The sequence below is a fragment of the Podarcis erhardii genome (assembly GCF_964252035.2).
Source record: "Podarcis erhardii genome assembly, chromosome: 1".
In the NCBI taxonomy this organism is placed as follows: domain Eukaryota; kingdom Metazoa; phylum Chordata; class Lepidosauria; order Squamata; family Lacertidae; genus Podarcis; species Podarcis erhardii.
In genome coordinates, this window is record NC_138497.1 from 93,890,653 (window position 1) to 93,911,054 (window position 20,402).

The 20,402-nt window shown below is 39.8% G+C and overlaps 1 protein-coding gene across 5 annotated transcripts in view; it reads right to left on the bottom strand.

The window, feature by feature from the left end:
- Nucleotides 1-2,766: 2,766 nt before the first annotated feature.
- MYLK (myosin light chain kinase) overlaps nucleotides 2,767-20,402 on the bottom strand; it is a 175,513-nt gene continuing 157,877 nt past the window's right edge. For all 5 annotated transcript variants that reach the window (XM_081870369.1, XM_081870370.1, XM_081870371.1 and 2 more), the window contains 7 exons: nucleotides 19,587-19,804; nucleotides 17,798-17,921; nucleotides 15,278-15,430; nucleotides 12,737-12,860; nucleotides 11,913-12,042; nucleotides 6,537-6,668; nucleotides 2,767-5,044 (listed from right to left, as the gene is read on the bottom strand). In XM_081870369.1, the coding sequence (XP_081726495.1) occupies nucleotides 4,797-5,044; nucleotides 6,537-6,668; nucleotides 11,913-12,042; nucleotides 12,737-12,860; nucleotides 15,278-15,430; nucleotides 17,798-17,921; nucleotides 19,587-19,804 (1,129 nt within the window). In that variant the 3' untranslated portion in view covers nucleotides 2,767-4,796. The remainder of the gene's footprint in view (nucleotides 5,045-6,536; nucleotides 6,669-11,912; nucleotides 12,043-12,736; nucleotides 12,861-15,277; nucleotides 15,431-17,797; nucleotides 17,922-19,586; nucleotides 19,805-20,402) is intronic.

The following is a 20,402-nucleotide window of genomic DNA, read 5'->3' on the forward strand; positions in this document are numbered from 1 at the left end:
AACTGATGCTAAAGAAAGAGGTGGATTTGCCCTGCCAGACCTTAAACTTTATTATGAATCAGCTGCATTTTGCTGGCTGAAGGAATGGCTGCTTCTTGAAAACACTGATGTGTTGGATTTGGAAGGTTTTAACAATGTATTTGGTTGGCATGCATATTTGTGGTATGACAAGGTTAAAGCACACAAAGCGTTTAAAAACCATATTGTTAGAAAAACACTGTTTAATGTTTGGATGAGATACAAGGATTTGTTAGAAAATAAAACCCCAAGATGGTTGTCACCAATGGAAGTGAAGGCTCAGAAAAAACTCAATATGGAGGCCAAATGGCCGAAATATTGGGAAATTTTAGAACAAGATGGAGACAGAATAAAATTGCAGAGTTTTGAAAAATTAAAAAATAGAGTGCGAGACTGGCTCCATTACTACCAAGTAATGGAGGCATATAATATGGATAAAAAACTTGGCTTCCAGGTGGAAAAATCAAAATTGGAAATAGAATTGTTAGATCCAAAAACTAAGCATTTGTCAAGAATGTATAACTTGCTGTTGAAATGGAACACTCAGGAGGAAACGGTGAAATCTGCTATGATTAAATGGGCACAAGACGTTGGACATAACATTATGATGGCTGACTGGGAACAGTTATGGACCACAGGTTTGAAATTTACGGCATGTAATGCCTTAAGAGAGAATTTAATGAAAATGATTTACAGGTGGTACATGACACCAGTCAAGCTTGCAAAAATTTACCATTTGCCCGATAATAAATGTTGGAAATGTAATGAAACTGAAGGTACATTCTTTCACCTTTGGTGGACATGCCCAAGGATTAAGACATTCGGGGAGATGATCTATAATGAAATGAAAAAGGTATTTAAATATACCTTCTTGAAGAAACCAGAGGCCTTTGTTTTGGGCATGGTCAGCCAAGTGGTGCCAAAGAAGGATAGAACTTTCTTTATGTATGCAAGTATGTAAGTACTGGAAGTATGTAAGTATTGGAAGACACAAGTAAGTATGTAAGTATTGGAAGACACAAGATCTACCCACCCGGGAAGAGTGGCAGTTGAAGTTGATGGACTACATGGAACTGGCGAAAATGACTGGCAGGGAGAAGAGTCGGTGGAAGAAGATTGGAAGAAATTTAAAGACTATCTACAGAAACATTGTAAAATTAAGGAATGTTAGAAAGATGTTGGAATGAAGTTACATGGTTTTAGCAGAAATGCTATAAAGAATTAAGTACAATAAATTGTAAAGGGATTAAAGGGAAATCAAGGTTAGAACCTGTCAAGATAAATTATAGGACAAAGAATTGAGGAGATGGAAAGGATTTGCTGAAACAACTAATTGAAGTGGGATACAAAAAAAGAGAGGTGTGAGGAAGTCGCTGAAACAAGTTAAGGAAAGATAATAACATTGAAAGTATTGAATGTGTTTTTAATTGTTTTTCTTTTTGATTTGTTATATTTATGTAGTGTTTTTGTTTTTGTGCTGTATTGTATTGTATTGTTTTGTTGTGTTTGATTCTTTTCTTTTCTTTTTCTTTTTGTAATTTCCAAACCATTAATAAATATTATTTTTTAAAAAAAGAAATCTCCCTTCCTCCTAGAACTCCTTCCTTCTTCTATAACTCCATGAACTCTATAAAGAACAGCCTATTGGAATGTGAGTAATATTTCTACATGTGCCTTGATTCTCTTCAATAAATCTATGTATGAGAGGTTTGTGGAGTTTTGTTGAAAACTATCATGATTGAGAGAGGTCTCAGGACAGAATAGGTAACATTAATTAAATTGCATGCTGTTTCACATTCTTTTTATGAACTCAGTCAGCCTTTTGTGTTAAAGTTTTGGCCTTTGAGTAATATACAGATTTTTTGTGTGTTGCTATTTAACTAAAACATAAATATTGTTTATTTGGTTAGCAGCCTTAATTGCAGTATATTTACTGCAAGTGAAAAATGTTGATATACAAATATAATACTGAAACATAAACATAATATCTAAACCTTCCTACAATTTCCACACAAATTTCCAATACAACAATAAATTTTGTAATGTGTGAAGCAATCCTATGGGAAAATTGCATCATGTGTAACCTTATACAGTGGTTCCTCAGGTTACATATGCTTCAGGTTACATACGCTTCAGGTTACAGACTCCGCTAACCCAGAAATAATTGCTTCAGGTTAAGAACTTTGCTTCAGGATGAGAACAGAAATTGTGCTCCGGCGGCCCAGCTGTAGCAGGAGGCCCCATTAGCTAAAGTGGTGCTTCAGGTTAAGAACAGTTTCAGGTTAAGTACAGACTTCCAGAACGAATTAAGTACTTAACCCGAGGTACCACTGTAGAAGCATGGAATTGTTGAGTTAGAAGGTACTCTTGAGAGTCATCTAGTCCAACCCCCTGCAATTAGGAATATCAACTAAAGCATCCAGGACTTCTGTTCATTAAAATTATTGTGACTATAAAAGTTGCTTCTATGGGATTTTTTTTCTAGCATAAATAGATATTTTTAGTGCCCCTTATGGAGTTTCATATGAACTACCTCACCTACTGATGAAGGAGACGTGTCTGGACAGAAGAGGGTAGAGTCAGAAAATAACTTACTACACTTGCTTGACAAATGGGAAATATTATTAGTAAGTAGGATTTATGAAAATTAGGTGACGTGTAATCAAGAGCAACGATCATAGAAGGTTGAGAACCATGTTGCAATAAAAGTTCTGGGTATAAGATTAAACAAATGAGCAAATGGTAGCATGCTTTGTGGTATTTCTTTATTGAGAAATTGTGAGTAACTACAGCTGTAGTGTTCTCATATCTTGCAACTCTTTTGGTTTAAGAAATCATTGGCATATTTTTAATTATGGTATACAAAAAATACACCCCATTGTTTTCTTAACACATTGAAAATGTGACAAAACGCTCTGTATGCACTAAATAATACTAAAAACCTTATAAGAATGTGTGGCAAACTGGCAATTATTGTGTTTACTATAACAAAAGTTCTTTATCCATTCAAAAAGAAGACACGATGGTAACCTCCTCCTAGCAAGAAACAGCAAAAGCAGTTATAAAAACCCACAGCAATAGTGAGTGAGCCTCATATATAGAATGTTGCATTCCAACAGGCAGATGAGCAAATAATATAGAACACATAACATTAGGCAATATCAAACAATCAAAAGATGATACCGTATACATCTGTATTAAAGTACACTTAATTTCTCCCCTCTGCCTTAGTAAGCTAAAGTAAGCTTCATTGTATACTTTTTTTAAGAAAAAAAGAAGTCACTGTTACACTTAAAATGTTTGCATCTTACAAATAAAGTGAGGGAGGGAAAAGCCACACAACTGGAATGATGTGCTTACAGTGGGCATATTGATTAAATGTAACTTTTCATGGCCTCTGGACTGCACCTAACTGTGAAAGAAAAGCAACGTCAGTAAATCTAAATGTGTTAATCAGTTTGAGGAAAAATCACATTTTATTATTGATTGTGCTGATTTTCAATTTTAAGTCATTAGGCTCACAGATACTGCTAAAACATGGCTTTGGAAGTTGGTTTCAAACCAGAGTTGCACCACACAGGTACACGATCATTGACTTTACACAACATATTGCTTTGCAGCAGCACATATGCCTTTTCAGTTCAATAAGCAAAGTTCTGTATTTATCTTGGTTGCCCACATGGTAATCTGCCACCAGGTAAGGTAACCTAGGACTGCTTTTGGTTACCATTTCTGTTTGGCAGCTGTGGGGAGAAAGCCAGTCAATTACTATATAACCTACAGGTAAGGCAGTCAAGAGAAGCTGTCACACCAATGCTTACACAACATTTTGGATAGTTTGTGGTTGAGTACCAAATCTTGAATGTACCAGCTGTTATGGTTGGAAATTGCCATAAACCAGCTTATTCTTGCTTTTACTAATGTCATGGTAACAACTGGCACGTCTGGAGAAAGAGTAACTGAGAAGATCTACTGCTCAACTGGCAACAACAAATTAATGGGGAAATGTTCATTTAGTGTTCAGAGGAGGAAAACTACACTACATTTAAGCTGAAGTGCTTAGATTTAAGCTTAATTCATTCTCTTCCAATGATAATTATTTTGCATAAATTTAGTTATTCTGAATTACAATTATGAATGATAATGTTCAGAGGAAGAACTAAAGAAGATACAGAAACTGAAATGCTGCTGTGGTGGAGTCTTCACTTATAAATATGCTGCAAACATTCTACGGGATGATGGCAAATAACTGTGTTGTGTATATGCTTGACAAGTTATTCTGTGCAGCTCTCATTCTTTTAGTGGCCCTTTGCAGGTAAGCCTTCTGCTAGGTTGTGCTCAGTGTTCTCAAAATACATTCATATAAGATCCACTGATGCTAGGAGACTTACGTGCAGACATGATTGGGAGGATTGGCTCTGAAATATTCCAAGTTCTCCATAGCTGTTGTATTGGTTAATGGAACAATTAGCGCAATTGTTCAGTCCCCCTCTCCTGATCAGCATGTTCAACAAATAAATTGTGGACTCTGGTTAAAATTGCAGATTAGCATTTCATATGGTGTTGTTCACATTGATTGTTTGGGCAATGCAACGGATGCCTTAACTTAAACTAAACTGAAGCTTGCGAATTCAAGTTAATGCCCATAAATAAAACAAAGATGTTATCAGCTGACTGTGCTGAAAAAACAGGAAAAAAATGACCTAATGTTACACTGTGTAAGCCTTAAAAACAGTCTTTTACTGGGTAATTTTCCGTATCTCTACCCCATCCTGATTTCATTCTTCTTCCTCCTCCTCTTCTTCTTCCCCTTCTTTCCCCATTGTTTCCACAATGAGTTCTGCAGTACAAGTTATTTCTCCAAGACTGTTAACTGCCTTGCAGGTATATTTGGCATCATCGTCCCCACAGACTTCAGAAATAGTCAAAGAGCAATTGCCATCCTCATCATAGTCTATCTGGAAGTGCCTGGACTCCTTGATAGATTGGTCATCTTTGTACCAAATCACCTCTGGATCAGGGTAACCTGTAAGAACAGCAGGTGCAAGAAGTCAAGCAACTTAAAACTATTTTTGCATGCTTATCCTTAAAAGACTGGTTCATGTTAAGGGGCTGATACACTGTAATATTGGGAAGGGATATGTGTGCACATGTGCATCTGTTAACATAATTTGGGTTGACACTAGGAACTGTTGCTTCTACTCATGTTGCTCAACAGCCCATCCTGCCTTGGCTGTTCACCTACCTGGCTGTCTGCTTGCTCTCTGCACTTTCTCAGCCAGGCTACCTGCTCAGACCGTAGGCTTCCCTTGCGCTGTTTTGTACACATGTGAGCAAACAAGAGGGCAGGCAGTTTATGGCAGTGACAGCAACAATTATGGCAGGGGTAACTTGGAAATGCCTGCCTGGGCTACCTGCCTGCCCATTCGCTCCAACCTGCTGTTGGCATCCTGCAGCTTGCGCCTACTGGCAGTCACTCAAACTGCAGCACAACACACACACATATATATTACAACAAGACGTGCCAAAGTGGCAGCTAGTTCTCTTTGCCTAGTCCATGTCTATGTTTATACTCACGTATTGCAAATCACTTGGAGATAACAGTGAATTTGCAGCACACACGTCTAGCTGAATGTGTAAAGATCAAGTGTAAAGATTGAGTCTCACGTCACATGACAATCTCTTAAAACAATCAGCATGGAGCAACATAGGATTATGTATGTCTCTGCACTTTGAAGCCATTTTTAGACACTCAACAACTTGAGCATGACCAATCACAGCACATTCTGTGAAGGAGCTTGCCTTCTTTTCCAGAACAGCTTTTCATTGTGGCTGCTGAGAGTGCTAGAAGGAAGACCACTCCCTTCTGCAAGGACCTGGCCTAGGGGGCAGGGCCCAGACTCACCATGAACAGCTAAAAGAGACTCCTGGGAGGCCAGAAGGATATTGCTAGAACTGGCAAAAATGGTTTAGAACGGTTTTAATTTTGGTTCCACTGTTTTGTTTTTGTTGGGTTGGGGTTGGTTAAATATTTAGTTAGGGTTGGCACTTATTTTAATTTGGGTATAAATGTAAACGGATTTTTTAAAATGTTTAAGGTTTTATTGATTTATTGGTTATAGTCTGTATAAGGTATTTTTTTTTTTTAATGTTTGATGCTTTATTATGTTTTTATATATGCTGTAAGCTGCTCAGAGTGGCTGGGGAAACCCAGCCAGATGGGCAGGATAGAAATAATGATAACGATAATGATAACGATGATGATGATTAATAATAATAATAATTCCAATTGAAACTCTCTCAAATACACAGCCTGTGTCCTCTGTCTCTGGTTAGCTGGGCATAACTGTTTATTAATACGTGATTCCATTTAGTGGAGCATCAAGATGTACCTGAAGAGTAAAATAAAGTGGCTTATGGGTAGATAAAATACTAGTGTGAAAAACACTGATGAAGCAACACAGAGAAAGATGGTATGTTGATAGCAGAAAATAGTCATCCAAATTTATGATGAGTACCTTCAATTTTGCAGTCAAACCTAGCAGCACTGCCTTCCACAACTTCTATATCTTGAATTGTTTTAGAGAAATATGGCTTCACATGGGACCTTTCTTCATCAACTGCTTCCAGGAGAGCACTAGCAGCTTCATCTAGACAAAGTAAACAAAGATCCATTAAACATATAGAAGTTTCTCTGGCGAAGGGTCTTTGTTTTAGTGTCCTAATCATCACCATCAAAGTCTTCCTTTACTTTCAGCAACAGTGCAGAAGTTCATGGAAATCTGCTTTGTGTGCACATCATGATAGTCTTTAATGGTGGAGCTATTTTTCAGTAGCATAAGGACATAATTTCATTTGAGCAGCATTCTCACAGTTCAATCATAAACAAATTTACATGGAAAAAAGTGTGAGCTCCTTGGGACACTTCCCAGTAAATATTACTCCGTGCTTGCGCAAACAAAAATATTTTATTAGCATTAATGATGATTCATCATAGCAACTATTCTGTAAACTGTGTAGCGATATCATGATGTCATATGGGGATATCATAGCTTATGGCCTTTCAAGGGCAGTCACAGAATGGCTCACTACACACTCATCCTTCTCCAACCTGATGATCTTCATTATGTTTTGAACTACAACTCTAATCATCCTTGATTACTGGCTATGCTGGCTGTGGCTTAAGGTAATTGGAATTTAAAACATGTACATCACATCACACTGTAAGTTATTGAAACTATTTCAATAAGTGTTTTCAGAACACTGATATTAATAATAAGACTGCTGTTTAAGATTGTTTATTGTAGTTTATATGCCACATTACTTTTCTTTTTTACATAAAGGAAGCATATGAGAGTTATTTTTAAAGGGCTCAATATCCATCTATATGTTCATTTATGAATTGCAATTTATCAATAAAAACAAAAACAAACAATTTCATATATAAATTCCCAATCCAGATACAGACAGGGATAAAAAAAAAAGCTTGTTGAAAAAGGAAGGTCTTCAACAGGCACCACAAAGACAATAAAGCCAGTGTGTCGGATACATAGAATCATAGAATCATAGAATCATAGAGTTGGAAGAGACCACAAGGGCCATCGAGTCCAACCCCCTGCCAAGCAGGAAACACCATCAGAGCACTCTGTATGCACTAAATAATACTAAAAACCTTATAAGAATGTGTGGCAAACTGGCGATCCCAGCGCAAGCAGGGTTCTTACCGGGAGGGCGAACCCGGGCTATTTTGAAGGACAGGGGCAACTCCAGGGCGCGGAGTCCCCCCAAAACTTTTCTGAAGGGAGTTCAGAAAGTCTAGTCCCCGGCACGGCCAAAGAAAGACCGACCCGGCTGCCAGGTAACCTCGGAGAGGCGAAGAGTGTGGCGGAGAGGTCTAGCGGGCCGAGGGGATTACTATCTACCTTCAGATAGCGAAGCCCTGCGCTTGCAGGGAAAGCGGCAAACTCTCAAGAAAAAGAACTCCGATACTTGCAACTTTGTGGCTAAGATTATCAAGTTCTGGAAGTCTCGGAGCAGCAAGAGAGACAAACAGAGTTCAACCGACGCCCGAAATCAACTCAGACACGCCAAAACGCCAGTGCGGGATAATGAGAGAGTGAGTCGCCTGGGCGGTTACGAGGTTCTCTTTCAAGTCTCTTCCCCCCCCCAAAAAAAATAGAAGGGAAAGTAACGCTGGGAGGAAAGGGGGAGAGCGAAGAGGGACCAGAGACAAAGTATCGGGTTTCGGCGATCGTTGAGAACAGGAGGCTACGAAGAGGAGAAGGGGCGTTTCTCCATTATAGCGCCAGAGTGTAAGAGTAACAAAACCGGAAGAGAAAGCCCCGCCGCCATTTGAGGATTCGTACGCGTGGGTTTTGGGAGAGGTAAAAGACAGTACAGACATAGACAGTTACACTGGGACTTATACGTTACCTGCATAGGAACTATATTTTTCTTTCCTTGGTTGAGAAGACCTTTGACTGTAGAGACATACTTTGGGAAGCGGTGCGAGTGTACGCAGAGCTGGCAACCTCCGATAACAAGATGGAGGCTCTGTGATATGTGACTGTCTCCCGCCCCCCTCTGCCTTCGCTTCGATCTCCCCTCTTCCCTACCTATTTTTTTGTCTTACCTCCCTTATATTAAGCCTCCCTGTACATCTACCGAGTAATATGGACTGATAAGGTTGGAGGTAGGAAAACCTGCGATATCGGAACACTCTGTTCAGAAGAAAGAGGACTATGCTTTAAAATTCTGATATCGACTTTTCTTCATATAGATATCGATCTTCCACATGGACTCTTGCTAATTGTGCAGGTTTATGAAAGTAGTAATTTTGATTAACACCTAATGAGTCAAGGTGGTTATAAGGTAATAGATAAGGCAAGAGCCACAAAGGGAAATATCTAAAATAATCTCGGGGGAAAAGAAGTACTGAGGACAGGGAGAGACATAAGGATATAAGATGGCACATACAGGGAAGAAAACCACGAATGGTGGGACACCTGGGGATAGGAGGGGCTCCAAACAAGAGGTAGACTTTAAATCAGATATTCTAAAGATGTTTGCGGAGATCAAGCAAGGCCAAGTCAATTTAGAACGTAAATTAGAACATGTGGATAATAGGATTGGAAAAATGGATAGGAAAATGGAAGAAACTGTGAATGAACTTAAGGGCCAAATAAAAGAAATATCTAGGAGAACGCAGCTCACAGAGGAAGGACTTAAGAAGACAAGGGTGGATTTGAAGGACATAAAGAGGGATAAGGAAAATCAACTGCTTCCAGGAGAGCACTAGCAGCTTCATCTAGACAAAGTAAACAAAGATCCATTAAACATATAGAAGTTTCTCTGGCGAAGGGTCTTTGTTTTAGTGTCCTAATCATCACCATCAAAGTCTTCCTTTACTTTCAGCAACAGTGCAGAAGTTCATGGAAATCTGCTTTGTGTGCACATCATGATAGTCTTTAATGGTGGAGCTATTTTTCAGTAGCATAAGGACATAATTTCATTTGAGCAGCATTCTCACAGTTCAATCATAAACAAATTTACATGGAAAAAAGTGTGAGCTCCTTGGGACACTTCCCAGTAAATATTACTCCGTGCTTGCGCAAACAAAAATATTTTATTAGCATTAATGATGATTCATCATAGCAACTATTCTGTAAACTGTGTAGCGATATCATGATGTCATATGGGGATATCATAGCTTATGGCCTTTGAAGGGCAGTCACAGAATGGCTCACTACACACTCATCCTTCTCCAACCTGATGATCTTCATTATGTTTTGAACTACAACTCTAATCATCCTTGATTACTGGCTATGCTGGCTGTGGCTTAAGGTAATTGCAATTTAAAACATGTACATCACATCACACTGTAAGTTGTTGAAACTATTTCAATAAGTGTTTTCAGAACACTGATATTAATAATAAGACTGCTGTTTAAGATTGTTTATTGTAGTTTATATGCCACATTACTTTTCTTTTTTACATAAAGGAAGCATATGAGAGTTATTTTTAAAGGGCTCAATATCCATCTATATGTTCATTTATGAATTGCAATTTATCAATAAAAACAAAAACAAACAATTTCATATATAAATTCCCAATCCAGATACAGACAGGGATAAAAAATTCCAATTAAAAAGCTTGTTGAAAAAGGAAGGTCTTCAACAGGCACCACAAAGACAATAAAGCCAGTGTGTCGGATACATAGAATCATAGAATCATAGAATCATAGAGTTGGAAGAGACCACAAGGGCCATCGAGTCCAACCCCCTGCCAAGCAGGAAACGCCATCAGAGCACTCCTGACATATGGTTGTCATGGCTGTAGCAGTCTACTGATGATCTTCCCAGGTTACACTGAGATCTTAAATACCAATACAGTGGTACCTCGGTGTAATGGTTCTAGGGGTTGCTCGTGCGTAAACCGGCGCCACACCTGGCTGGGTTGCCTGAGTGAACCTTTTCTGTCCGGACAGCCACTCGCTCGTGGCTGTCTCAATCGCTGGCAGAATCCGTCAGTGGCGTTTCTTGAACTTCTTCCAGCAAAGAAGCTCTTTGACGCCTAGTCTCCTCCTACTCTCCCTGCACAGAAGCCTTCTGCGCAAGGAGGGTGTGGGCAGCGAAGGACCCTTACTCTCCCCGCTGGTCCCCGGCAAGGAGTCATGGGACCGCCTCGCTGATTCCCCCATCTGCCCCCCTTCTCCACTGGTGCTACGCTGATTCCCTTCTCCAGAAGATGGGCTGCTTCTCCCCATCCCGGGACGCTCTCTGGAATCCCTCTGGAGCCCTCTCTCTCCCTCTGGTCCTGATGGCAGTTCCCTGACACTCGAGTTAAATACTTAATTCGTTTCGGAGGTCTGTACTTAACCTGAAACTGTTCTTAACCTGAAGCACCACTTTAGCTAATGAGGCCTCCTGCTGCTGCCGCGCTGCAGGAGAACAATTTCTGTTCTCATCCTGAAGCAAAGTTCTTAACCTGAAGCAATATTTCTGGGTTAGCGGAGTCTGTAACCTGAAGCGTATGTAACCTGAGGTACCACTGTAACGCAACCTCCAGGAACATGTCCTAGTAATTTTTCATTGTTCAGGAGGATCTGCATGGCAATTGTGCTGAACATACAGTACTGTATATGGTAACAAAAGTTGGGCTCTATCCCAACTCTCTGCCGAGTGGTAGCAAAATTCCAGGAGGTTCCAGGCACTCACCCAGGGTTTGTGTTTCATTGAGAATCAAGATTCACCAGAGACTGTCGTAGCTTTAAGAAATATGATTTATTCACATATTTACACCTGAGTTTAGATGGAGTCCAGCTCTTACAGTCTGGTCATCTCAAGAGGGGCTTGTTTCCCATAGCAGTGCAGCACTTGAGTCCAAGGCACCTGTCATAATTATTCTGTTCATAAAAACTAAGCCTCCTTCAATCATTTGCCTTCTAATGCTCTTTTGATGCTTTGAATTACTAATGTTTATTCCCTCCCCTCACCTAACAAAGCAGTTCACCTGGCTTCATTAACTCTTGTTTACTGGTTAGGATTAAAGTAAGTCCTTCATGTACTATTTGCTGTTGCTCATTTCGTTTCACACAGATCTTGATTATTCTCTCAATGTCCCACACACAGTCTTTACACAAACACTAATTTAAAGATGTCAAACTTACATAAACTTCGTTCTTACACACATTCATAATTAGTGTTGTAATATATTCCGGTTACTAATTAAAAGTTCTACTTAAATGATAAGCAAAACATCAAACAATATCACATGCAATATTGGGCCCGAGGGCTGTACATACTGTTTACTATGGAGTTAAAATATCTGCTCAAATCTTGGAAGTCATATAGGACACATAAGTATGTGTTCAGACCAGATCAACATTTTCGTACCGTCAGCTTCTGTCTTTTCTACATTAACAGGACTTGTTGGTGAGCTTGAAGATGACTTCCTCCCACTCAGGCCAGATATCATTGCCATAGATGATAGTCTTCCTATTGCACGAACCGCATTCCCTGTTTTCTGAAATTTAACCCAAAAATGCTTAGTGAATCCATTCTTGTGATTACTGATCCCCAAATGTTTATAAACTACGTAGTGAAGAAACCACACAATTGTGTCAGGCCATTTGATGAATATCAGGAGACACAGATACCTAGCAAAGATTTCCACAGCCAATATTGGGCAGCTTGCAGTGTCAGGAAGCCAGAACATTACTGAAGCAGCTGGAATATTTAAAGTTTCCATTTAAGGAACAAGAACAGAAGGAGAAATAGAAATGAACAGGTATGGAGTCAACAGAAAAACCTCACAGAAAAACTTTTCACCCACATTTCTGAAGGGCATGAACATCGATCCCCACCTTCCCTGTCTTCTTTGCTGCTATTTCCAATAAAAGCATTGAGCAGTTTTCAGTCTTCTTCAATTGCCCCAAAATGAGGACTCAGAATTTTCCCATTATTATCTCAGGAGAAGTTTCCCACAAGCTCTGCACAGGATATGCATTTGAACTCAGTGATTATGTGCTTTGCAGGACATGGGTTAGGAAAAGGGTAACTGAAAATCTATCTCTCCCATCTTCCAACATGTTTCCTGCAAAATATGTATGTTCTTCATAACAAAAGGCCCTCTATTCCCACATCGTTCCCCACATCACAAATTTTAGAAATGGAAGGTATGGGGGACCTGCAGCCCACTTTTCTCTCCACTATATTACCTGCCATTTTCTTCTAGCCATGTACTTTTTCATTCTATCTTTCGATAGTTTTTTGGCTTCCATGGTTTTGGTGTCCTTTTGCAGCCAAGGATGCTGAAGGCATTGGGAGCAATCTAACCGGTCCCTGTGAGTTTAGAGAAAACAAAGTCAGGGTTGCAATGAACTTGCTATTGTATTAACATACAATTGAGCTCTCTATATTTTTTCAATGAACAGCGTGGATCATTCGATTATCTCCTATAAGTAGTTGCCTCTGAGTCCAAGCCCCTCCCCGAAGAAAAGGGTGTCTCGCTGGCTGCGGAGAGGAGGACAACGAAGAGGAGAGGCCGCCACCACAATGCGAATATGTGACATCACTTGCACATGCCTGCATGTGGTGGATGTGACATCAAACACACCATGTGCAATGTCGCGTCCATTTTTGGAGGAGCCCACATTACGGTAGCAGGCACCCACAATCCTGAGGGCGAGATAGTGCCTCTGTTAGGCATACCTTCATTGATGAGAAAACAACCTTCCCTTAAATTAGCTTGGGTTGTTTGTAAATCATGTGAGTGCCTGATTGATTGCTCACTCTTTCCTACCCCAGCCTGATCAGTCCTTGACCCAGGAGTCAAATCCCTGGATGAAAGAATTATTCTTGCTCAACTGTGTGACTCTATACTTTTAGAACAAACTGGAACTCATCGTTCAAGGACACAGCATACTACCAGGTGTATCATCCTTTCAACACCCTTCTCTGTTGAGACTGACACATACTGTCAAGAGGATGAAGGCACCAGAAGTACCAATTGCATCCAGAAGTACCAATTGCAGAAACATTTGGCATAAAAATCACATTTAACCTACAGATACCTGTAGGCTAGGGATGCGGATGGCGCTGTGGGTTAAACTGCAGAGCCTAGGACTTGCTGATCAGGAGGTCGGTGATCCGAATCCCCGCAACGGGGTGAGCTCCCGTTGCTCGGTCCCTGCTCCTGCCAACCTACCAGTTCGAAAGCACGTCAAAGTGCAAGTAGATAAATAGGTACCGCTCCGGCAGGAAGGTAAACGCCGTTTCCGTGTGCTGCTCTGGTTTGCCAGAAGCGGCTTAGTCATGCTGGCCACATGACCTGGAAGCTGTACACCGCCTCCCTTGGCCAGTAAAGCGAGATGAGCGCCGCAACCCCAGAGTCGGCCACGACTGGACCTAATGGTGAGGGGTCCCTTTACCTTTTTACCTGTAGGCTAGATTGTTTGTGGGGGAAAACTACCAACAGCATATAGCACTCTGATTGCGAAATTCACACTGGCTGCCAATCTGCCACTGGGTACCTGCATATAAGGCCCCATACAGCTCAGAGCCAGGTTACTTGAGAGACCTTATACACATAGCAGATAGCTGCACTCTGCAGGAGAGTTTCTCCTGAAAGTTCCAAAGATCACAGAAGCCCACACTGAAGTCACTCAGAGCAGGGCTTTTAGTGTGGATCCCTGTTCTGTGGAATAGCATACCTGGTGAGATAAGACAGGCGCTCACTATCTGCACTTTCCAGAAACAGCTGAAAACGTTTGTTCCACAGGCTTTCCCAACTGGATAAACTGGCATTTACCATGAGTGTCTACTTTGTATGGTTTTAGTCTTTAAATGTACCGGTATTTGATAGTCTATTGTGTTTGCAACTGGTTTTAATCACTTTTAGTGTAAATTGCTGTGAGATGCTTGTTTAGAAGGCAATTAATAAATCAATAAAAGAAAGAAAGAAAGAAAGAAAGAAAGAAAGAAAGAAAGAAAGAAAGAAAGATACTCCCATCACACACTGGGATCAGCATTTTCTCGCTGGAGTTGGCAAATCCATCTAACAGTGTAAGAAGTAAGTTGCACTAAAACCATCAAGAATAACTTAGGTATCATTCACACATGACCTAATGGTTGCCTTAAAATAGTGTGCACATAAACAGTATGCTTATTGAAATAGAAATTCTGATGAATTAGCAACATGAATAGATGTATTCAATTATACAAACCTACATGTTCTTCTTTATTGACAGAGCAGCAGTGCTCATTATATTGCATATAACACACTCCTTCAGATAAACTTGATTATCTCTGTAAACTTTATATGCTAGTAAATTGGCAACATGGATTATTACTATTTATAGGAGATTATTTAAAGCCACTGTAACTTTATATTTTAAAATGTGGTTTCACAGTAGCCATTCATATATACTTTTGCAGAATTTGGGGCTTGAATTTGTTTAAACATGAAAATGGCATACAGGACCTCTCCCAAAAGCATATATAGTACACATTTTGCCTATTGGATTACTAGTATATCAACTCTGGCACGGATAAAGAGAAAAGACTAGACAAGCACTCAAGTGTAGGTCTTCCACAAATTTTGTCAACATTGATTCAATGATGGTTCTTCAGCATAGGAACATACAGATAGCAGAACTGTCATAATATTGAGGCTTCTATGCAATTATGCACACAAGTTCATGAGAGGCAATCATGTCAACAAAGCAACATGAAAGGAATTGCACATAAGGTATCTTTACTTCATATCTTTCTTTAAAAGGCTGCTGATAAAATCCTTGGCATCATCTGAGATCTCATCAAAAGCTTCGTCATCAAAATCCCAGGTGGCTGAGGTAACATTGGCTAAAGTTTCATTGTCATTGTCTCCCATAAAAGGGGAAAGTCCACTGACCCTGAGGTTTAAAAGAACAAGAGCATTTCAAAATTATTGAAGTTTTGAGTTTAAAACCCTATGAGGAACATACATATTTATTATCTGCAAATCTATACATCCAACAATTGTATGTACACAAAGGTAAACACAATGCTTCCAAAATCTCCCTGTAGGCAAGCTGCAGGAAAAACATAATGTGGTGTGTCTCCTGCTAGTCAGTTTTGGGTTTGAAATCTGTCAACTGCTGAACAAAAATAATAATTCCATTTTTCACCCACTAGAGGGAACCAAAAAACTATGATGGTCTCTTTTTTTAGTTGTGGATGTTTTCCCTCAACAGAAAGTACTTACTAAGAGCATACACAAAAGCAATGTATGTCATTACGAATGATGAAGGGGGAATTTATTTGCTCCAGACCAACCCAATTCAACATTCCCAAATTTGCTTAAAACTATCAGTTGGATTATGTGCTTCTTCATATTTAGTACTATGGTTTTGGCCCCCAAAGGTTTTCAACAAAAACATGTATTGTACAGTTATGTCAGAATTTTAGGGGGAAATTCATTGAACTGCATTGAGCAATGTGTATTTTACAATAAATGCATACAACTTACATGTGGATTTTTCATGCTTTTTATATATGAAGTCTGCAAAGAATGGAACAGAATGGGCCTATGATTGAGCACCAGCAAAACTGACACAGAATAAAGGTAAAGGTAAAGAAGCCCTGGACGGTTAAGTCCAGTCAAAGGCGACTATGCGGTGTGGTGCTCATCTCACTTTTCAGGCTGAGGGAGCCGGCATTTGTCCACAGACAGTTTCTGGGTCATGTGGCCAGCATGACTAAACTTCTTCTGGCACACGGAGGACCGTGATGAGTGCCAGAGTGAATGGAGTACATTAAGTGCATTAAGGTAGCCAATCCATCACGAGACATTCCTGTGGCAAGCCAATGCATATTCTGAGGATTAGTGTTCATCCACGATCAAAGCACATCAATGCTGATTCTGTCTTGTGATGATACAAACCTGACTGTCAACATTTAAGGTGGTTTCAAATGCAGTGGTGTGTTATGTGGGTCTCAGGAAATACAAAATCCAAAACTGGTTTAAAAATACTTCCAGGAAAAGCAAGTATTTATTTCTCTAATTGGGAAGTGGAAGAACAGGAAGTGCATGAGGGGAGATTGCTGGAACTTTTAATGAAGTTTATCCCTAAAACTTTTACATCTTTATCACAGATCTTCATGCCCCAGTGCTCTGATCTCAGCTTTAAATAATAGCCATGTAAAGCAATAATGGAACAAAATTTTGACAAATTATGGAAACAATTTCCTTTCTGCAGTACTGAAGTCAGAGTGACAAAGATGAGCTGTGTCTGCTTCGGAGAAATTATTTGGGGTTGAAGCTATACAGTTACTATTACAACTAACACTGAGATGTTTACTGGAAAGATTTTTTCCAGCTACTTAGATCAGGCATCTTCTTGGCAACGTAACCTTAGGCATAGTTAAGTTTCTAGCAGCATCCAGGGCCAGAACAAAGCTGTATTTACCTTTAAAAAATACTATGGTAAATCTGAATAAGCTACTCTAGCATTAGGATTGCAGCAACCCCAAAAAGATGTTTTTCACTGCAGCTGGCTGTTAACCAGAAGGTGGGAGGTTCAAGCCCACCCAGGGACAGCTGTGGACAGCATTGCAGGGGGTTGGGTTAGATGACTCTTGGGGTCCCTTCCAATTCTACAATTCCATGATTCACTGCCCTAACATTGGCTCTGTAGGTAAGCAGGAAACCAAGAGTGTGCATGGCAAGCCCAAGACATTTTGCTGCCTGACACAATGGTCTCTTGATGTTTGTTTTTAATTTATTTTTGCTTTTAACTGGTTTTTAACCTTTTATGACTTTCTTCTTTGGTTTTATGTTTTTATATTGTTGTAAAAACTACTGTGATATATTTTTACAATGCAATGGTAAGATGAATCAAGAAAAGTATTTGTCTAAATGAGACTGGACAAAGTAATTTGGCTATTGGATTGCTAGGGATTTTTATTACTTTATTATTTTAATACTACTAATTCCAGGAAGCAACTGTGGAATTTGTTAATGAATATATCTGTGGAATAAGTTGAAAACCCATTAGCATAATTAAGAGTATTATATATAACATTCCCATAACATAGCTAGAGTATTAACACACCAATAAGTGACTCTGAAGAAAGAGCAAGGGTGGGTTGGGGAAAATACTCTAGAATCAAATAACCCTACTGGAAATGTCTGGCTCTGTTGCAGCATATAGGCATGGGAATGCAGGTAACAAACATAGGAGATAAGTATCAGTGAGATTGAGAAATGGTCAAGATTTGGCCCAGCAGCAAGTACTCACAAGATGTAGCAGATGACTCCTATGCTCCACATGTCTGTAGCATACCCAATAGGCTCATAGTTTATCACTTCTGGAGCCACAAACTCTGGTGTCCCAAAGAGGACTTTAAGAGAACCTGCACTTTCTGTGAAATAGGGAAAAAATGTTATGTGTGTATGTATAGAGAGAGAGAGAGAGAGAGAGAGAGAGAGTATGGAAAAATTATACCTCCTACCTTTCAAAACGAGAAGTACTTCCAGACTTGAACATGCCCTATATCAGTCCAAGCAGCTGTTTGTGATCAAAGCAGCGTTTACGCTCCTTCCAATAATGTTTGGAGGGAAATTAGGTGGAGAGACTGCAACTTGTCCAAGGCAACCCAGTGAGCTAGAAGGCCAAGTTGGGATATGAACTTGATTGCCCATGTCCAAACTCAATACACTGGGCTCTAACACCATTTTGCTCATCAATACTTTTAGGTGGGGAATGGGATAAAACTGTTTTTCTAAAGAGGCAGTGGCAGTTAAAACCCACGATTCCTACTATACAAATAATTTCCAATCCACTGAGGTGGAAAGTGAATGGACATAGCTGCTAATTCAGGACCATGTCGTAGTGGTGCATGTAGGGCCTCATGTGTTTTTCTTGAGTAAAGTCAGAACAAGATAGTCTGAAATGTGGCCGTCATACCAAAAATATTCCAGTTTCTAATAATGATAAGAAGAACATTACTGGATTAGGCCAAATATTCATCTGGACCATCATCTTGCTTCTCAAAATAACTAATCTGTGAACTGCCCTGAGATGTGCAGGTATAGGACAGTATACAAATTTAACAAATAATAAAAAATAATAATAACCAGGAGAATTCCTCAAGCAGGAGGTATTCTGCTTCAGAATTCTGTGGACAGTGAAACAAAAACTGACACTTATTTATGCTGAACTGTTTTATTATGAGGGCCAGTGTCCCACATTTTCTGCCCAGGACTTGATTGGTGATGTAAATTGGCTGGTGACCAAGACAGAGCCATGTATTTTATTACCATCTGCATATGGCAGAATTGGTAAAGGGCCCTGGCCCTTTCAGTGCATGGTGCAAAACAAATCAATTTCTGAAAATGCTTTTTTTAAAGAAATGCTTGAAGAAGACACCCCACATGAGGCGAAAGCATCACAATCCCCACATACAACTTCTAAACATACCAAAAAAGGTCAGGAAAAATATCCTGCTTTATCTTTGGCATGTCCTGGCAAAACTAATTCTCTGTAGAAATTGACCACAAAAGGATCACTGATCTTAATTCATTTAAATGACATCAAAGCATAGAAGCTTAGCTGCACTGGTTTCCCCCTCCTTTTTTTAATTGGTGAAAATACAACGAAAAGGCGCATAAAGCTTTAAAATCAGAGAGCAAAGGCTCACAGGCTTCTCTCAGTTATTGTCCTATGGGATGTAAGAGGAGGGTAGGCTGGGAAATGTATAAAAGGGGTTCCAATTTCCATATTTAATGAACCATACTTAGCAAAACAATAGCAAATAGTCCACAGTGTGGACTAAGACTTTCACATGGGCTCTTCCAACTTTTTGGAAACTCTGGGATATGATCACTGTGTGCCTGAGGAAAGGAAGTGTACATACGAAGTGCCCATCACTGCAGACTTGGCTCCAAGGCTGACTCAAACCATACGGAATATGGGAAGATAACAAGTTCTGAATTAAATACAATGCTTGGGTCTTGTGACATCTACACACAATCAAATACCTATCAGATAGGTCATAGTTTAGTAAAACAGTTCCAAGAGTTTTTACCTAGCCTTCGTGCAAGCCCAAAGTCAATCAGCTTGATTCTTGTACCAGTCTTGTTGACACACATAATATTTTCGGGCTTCAAATCCAAATGAACAATGCCTTGCTTATGAATATACTGTACTCCTTCTGAGATCTGTTTCATGTATTTAATGCACTCTCTCTCTGTTAGCTCAAAGTCCTCATCAATGATTCTCTCAAAGAGTTCGCCTCCAGAAACACTAAAATATAATTCAAAAGAGAAAGATTTTTAAATTAACATTATTGTTTGGTAAAATTCCGTATGAAGACAGTTTGCACATGGGTTATTCTGGAGGATTGAAAATACAGATGGTGGGGTATGAACCAGTAGAGTGGTTTCATGCAGAACCATTAATATGTCCCCCAACATTCATCCAGTCTTCCCCCCTACTCTCAAACATCACATTATTGGGTCCTTATTCTAGGAGCCCAGTAAGATGCAATCCCACTGTGCACTAGAGCAAATAAAAAAAAGGTGGCACAGGTACTTCACTGTGACTTCCATAGGGCTCTGAAATTTGCCCTGCTCAGCTGATTTCAGGAAACAGCAGTGATCTCTCACCTCTTTCCTATTTGTCCCCTGCAGCTTCTCAAGGACCCCCCCCCCATTGTTAATCTTTCTCCAGTTTCCTGAGCCATTATTCAGTTATTCCTTATCAAAACATTTAACAAAACTTCCAACTCTTTCAAGCAAAACATATCAAGCTGGGATAGCTCAGTCGGTAGAGCATGAGACTCTTAATCTCAGAGTTGTGGGTTCAAGCCCCATGCATTGCATGGGGTTGGAGTAGATGATCC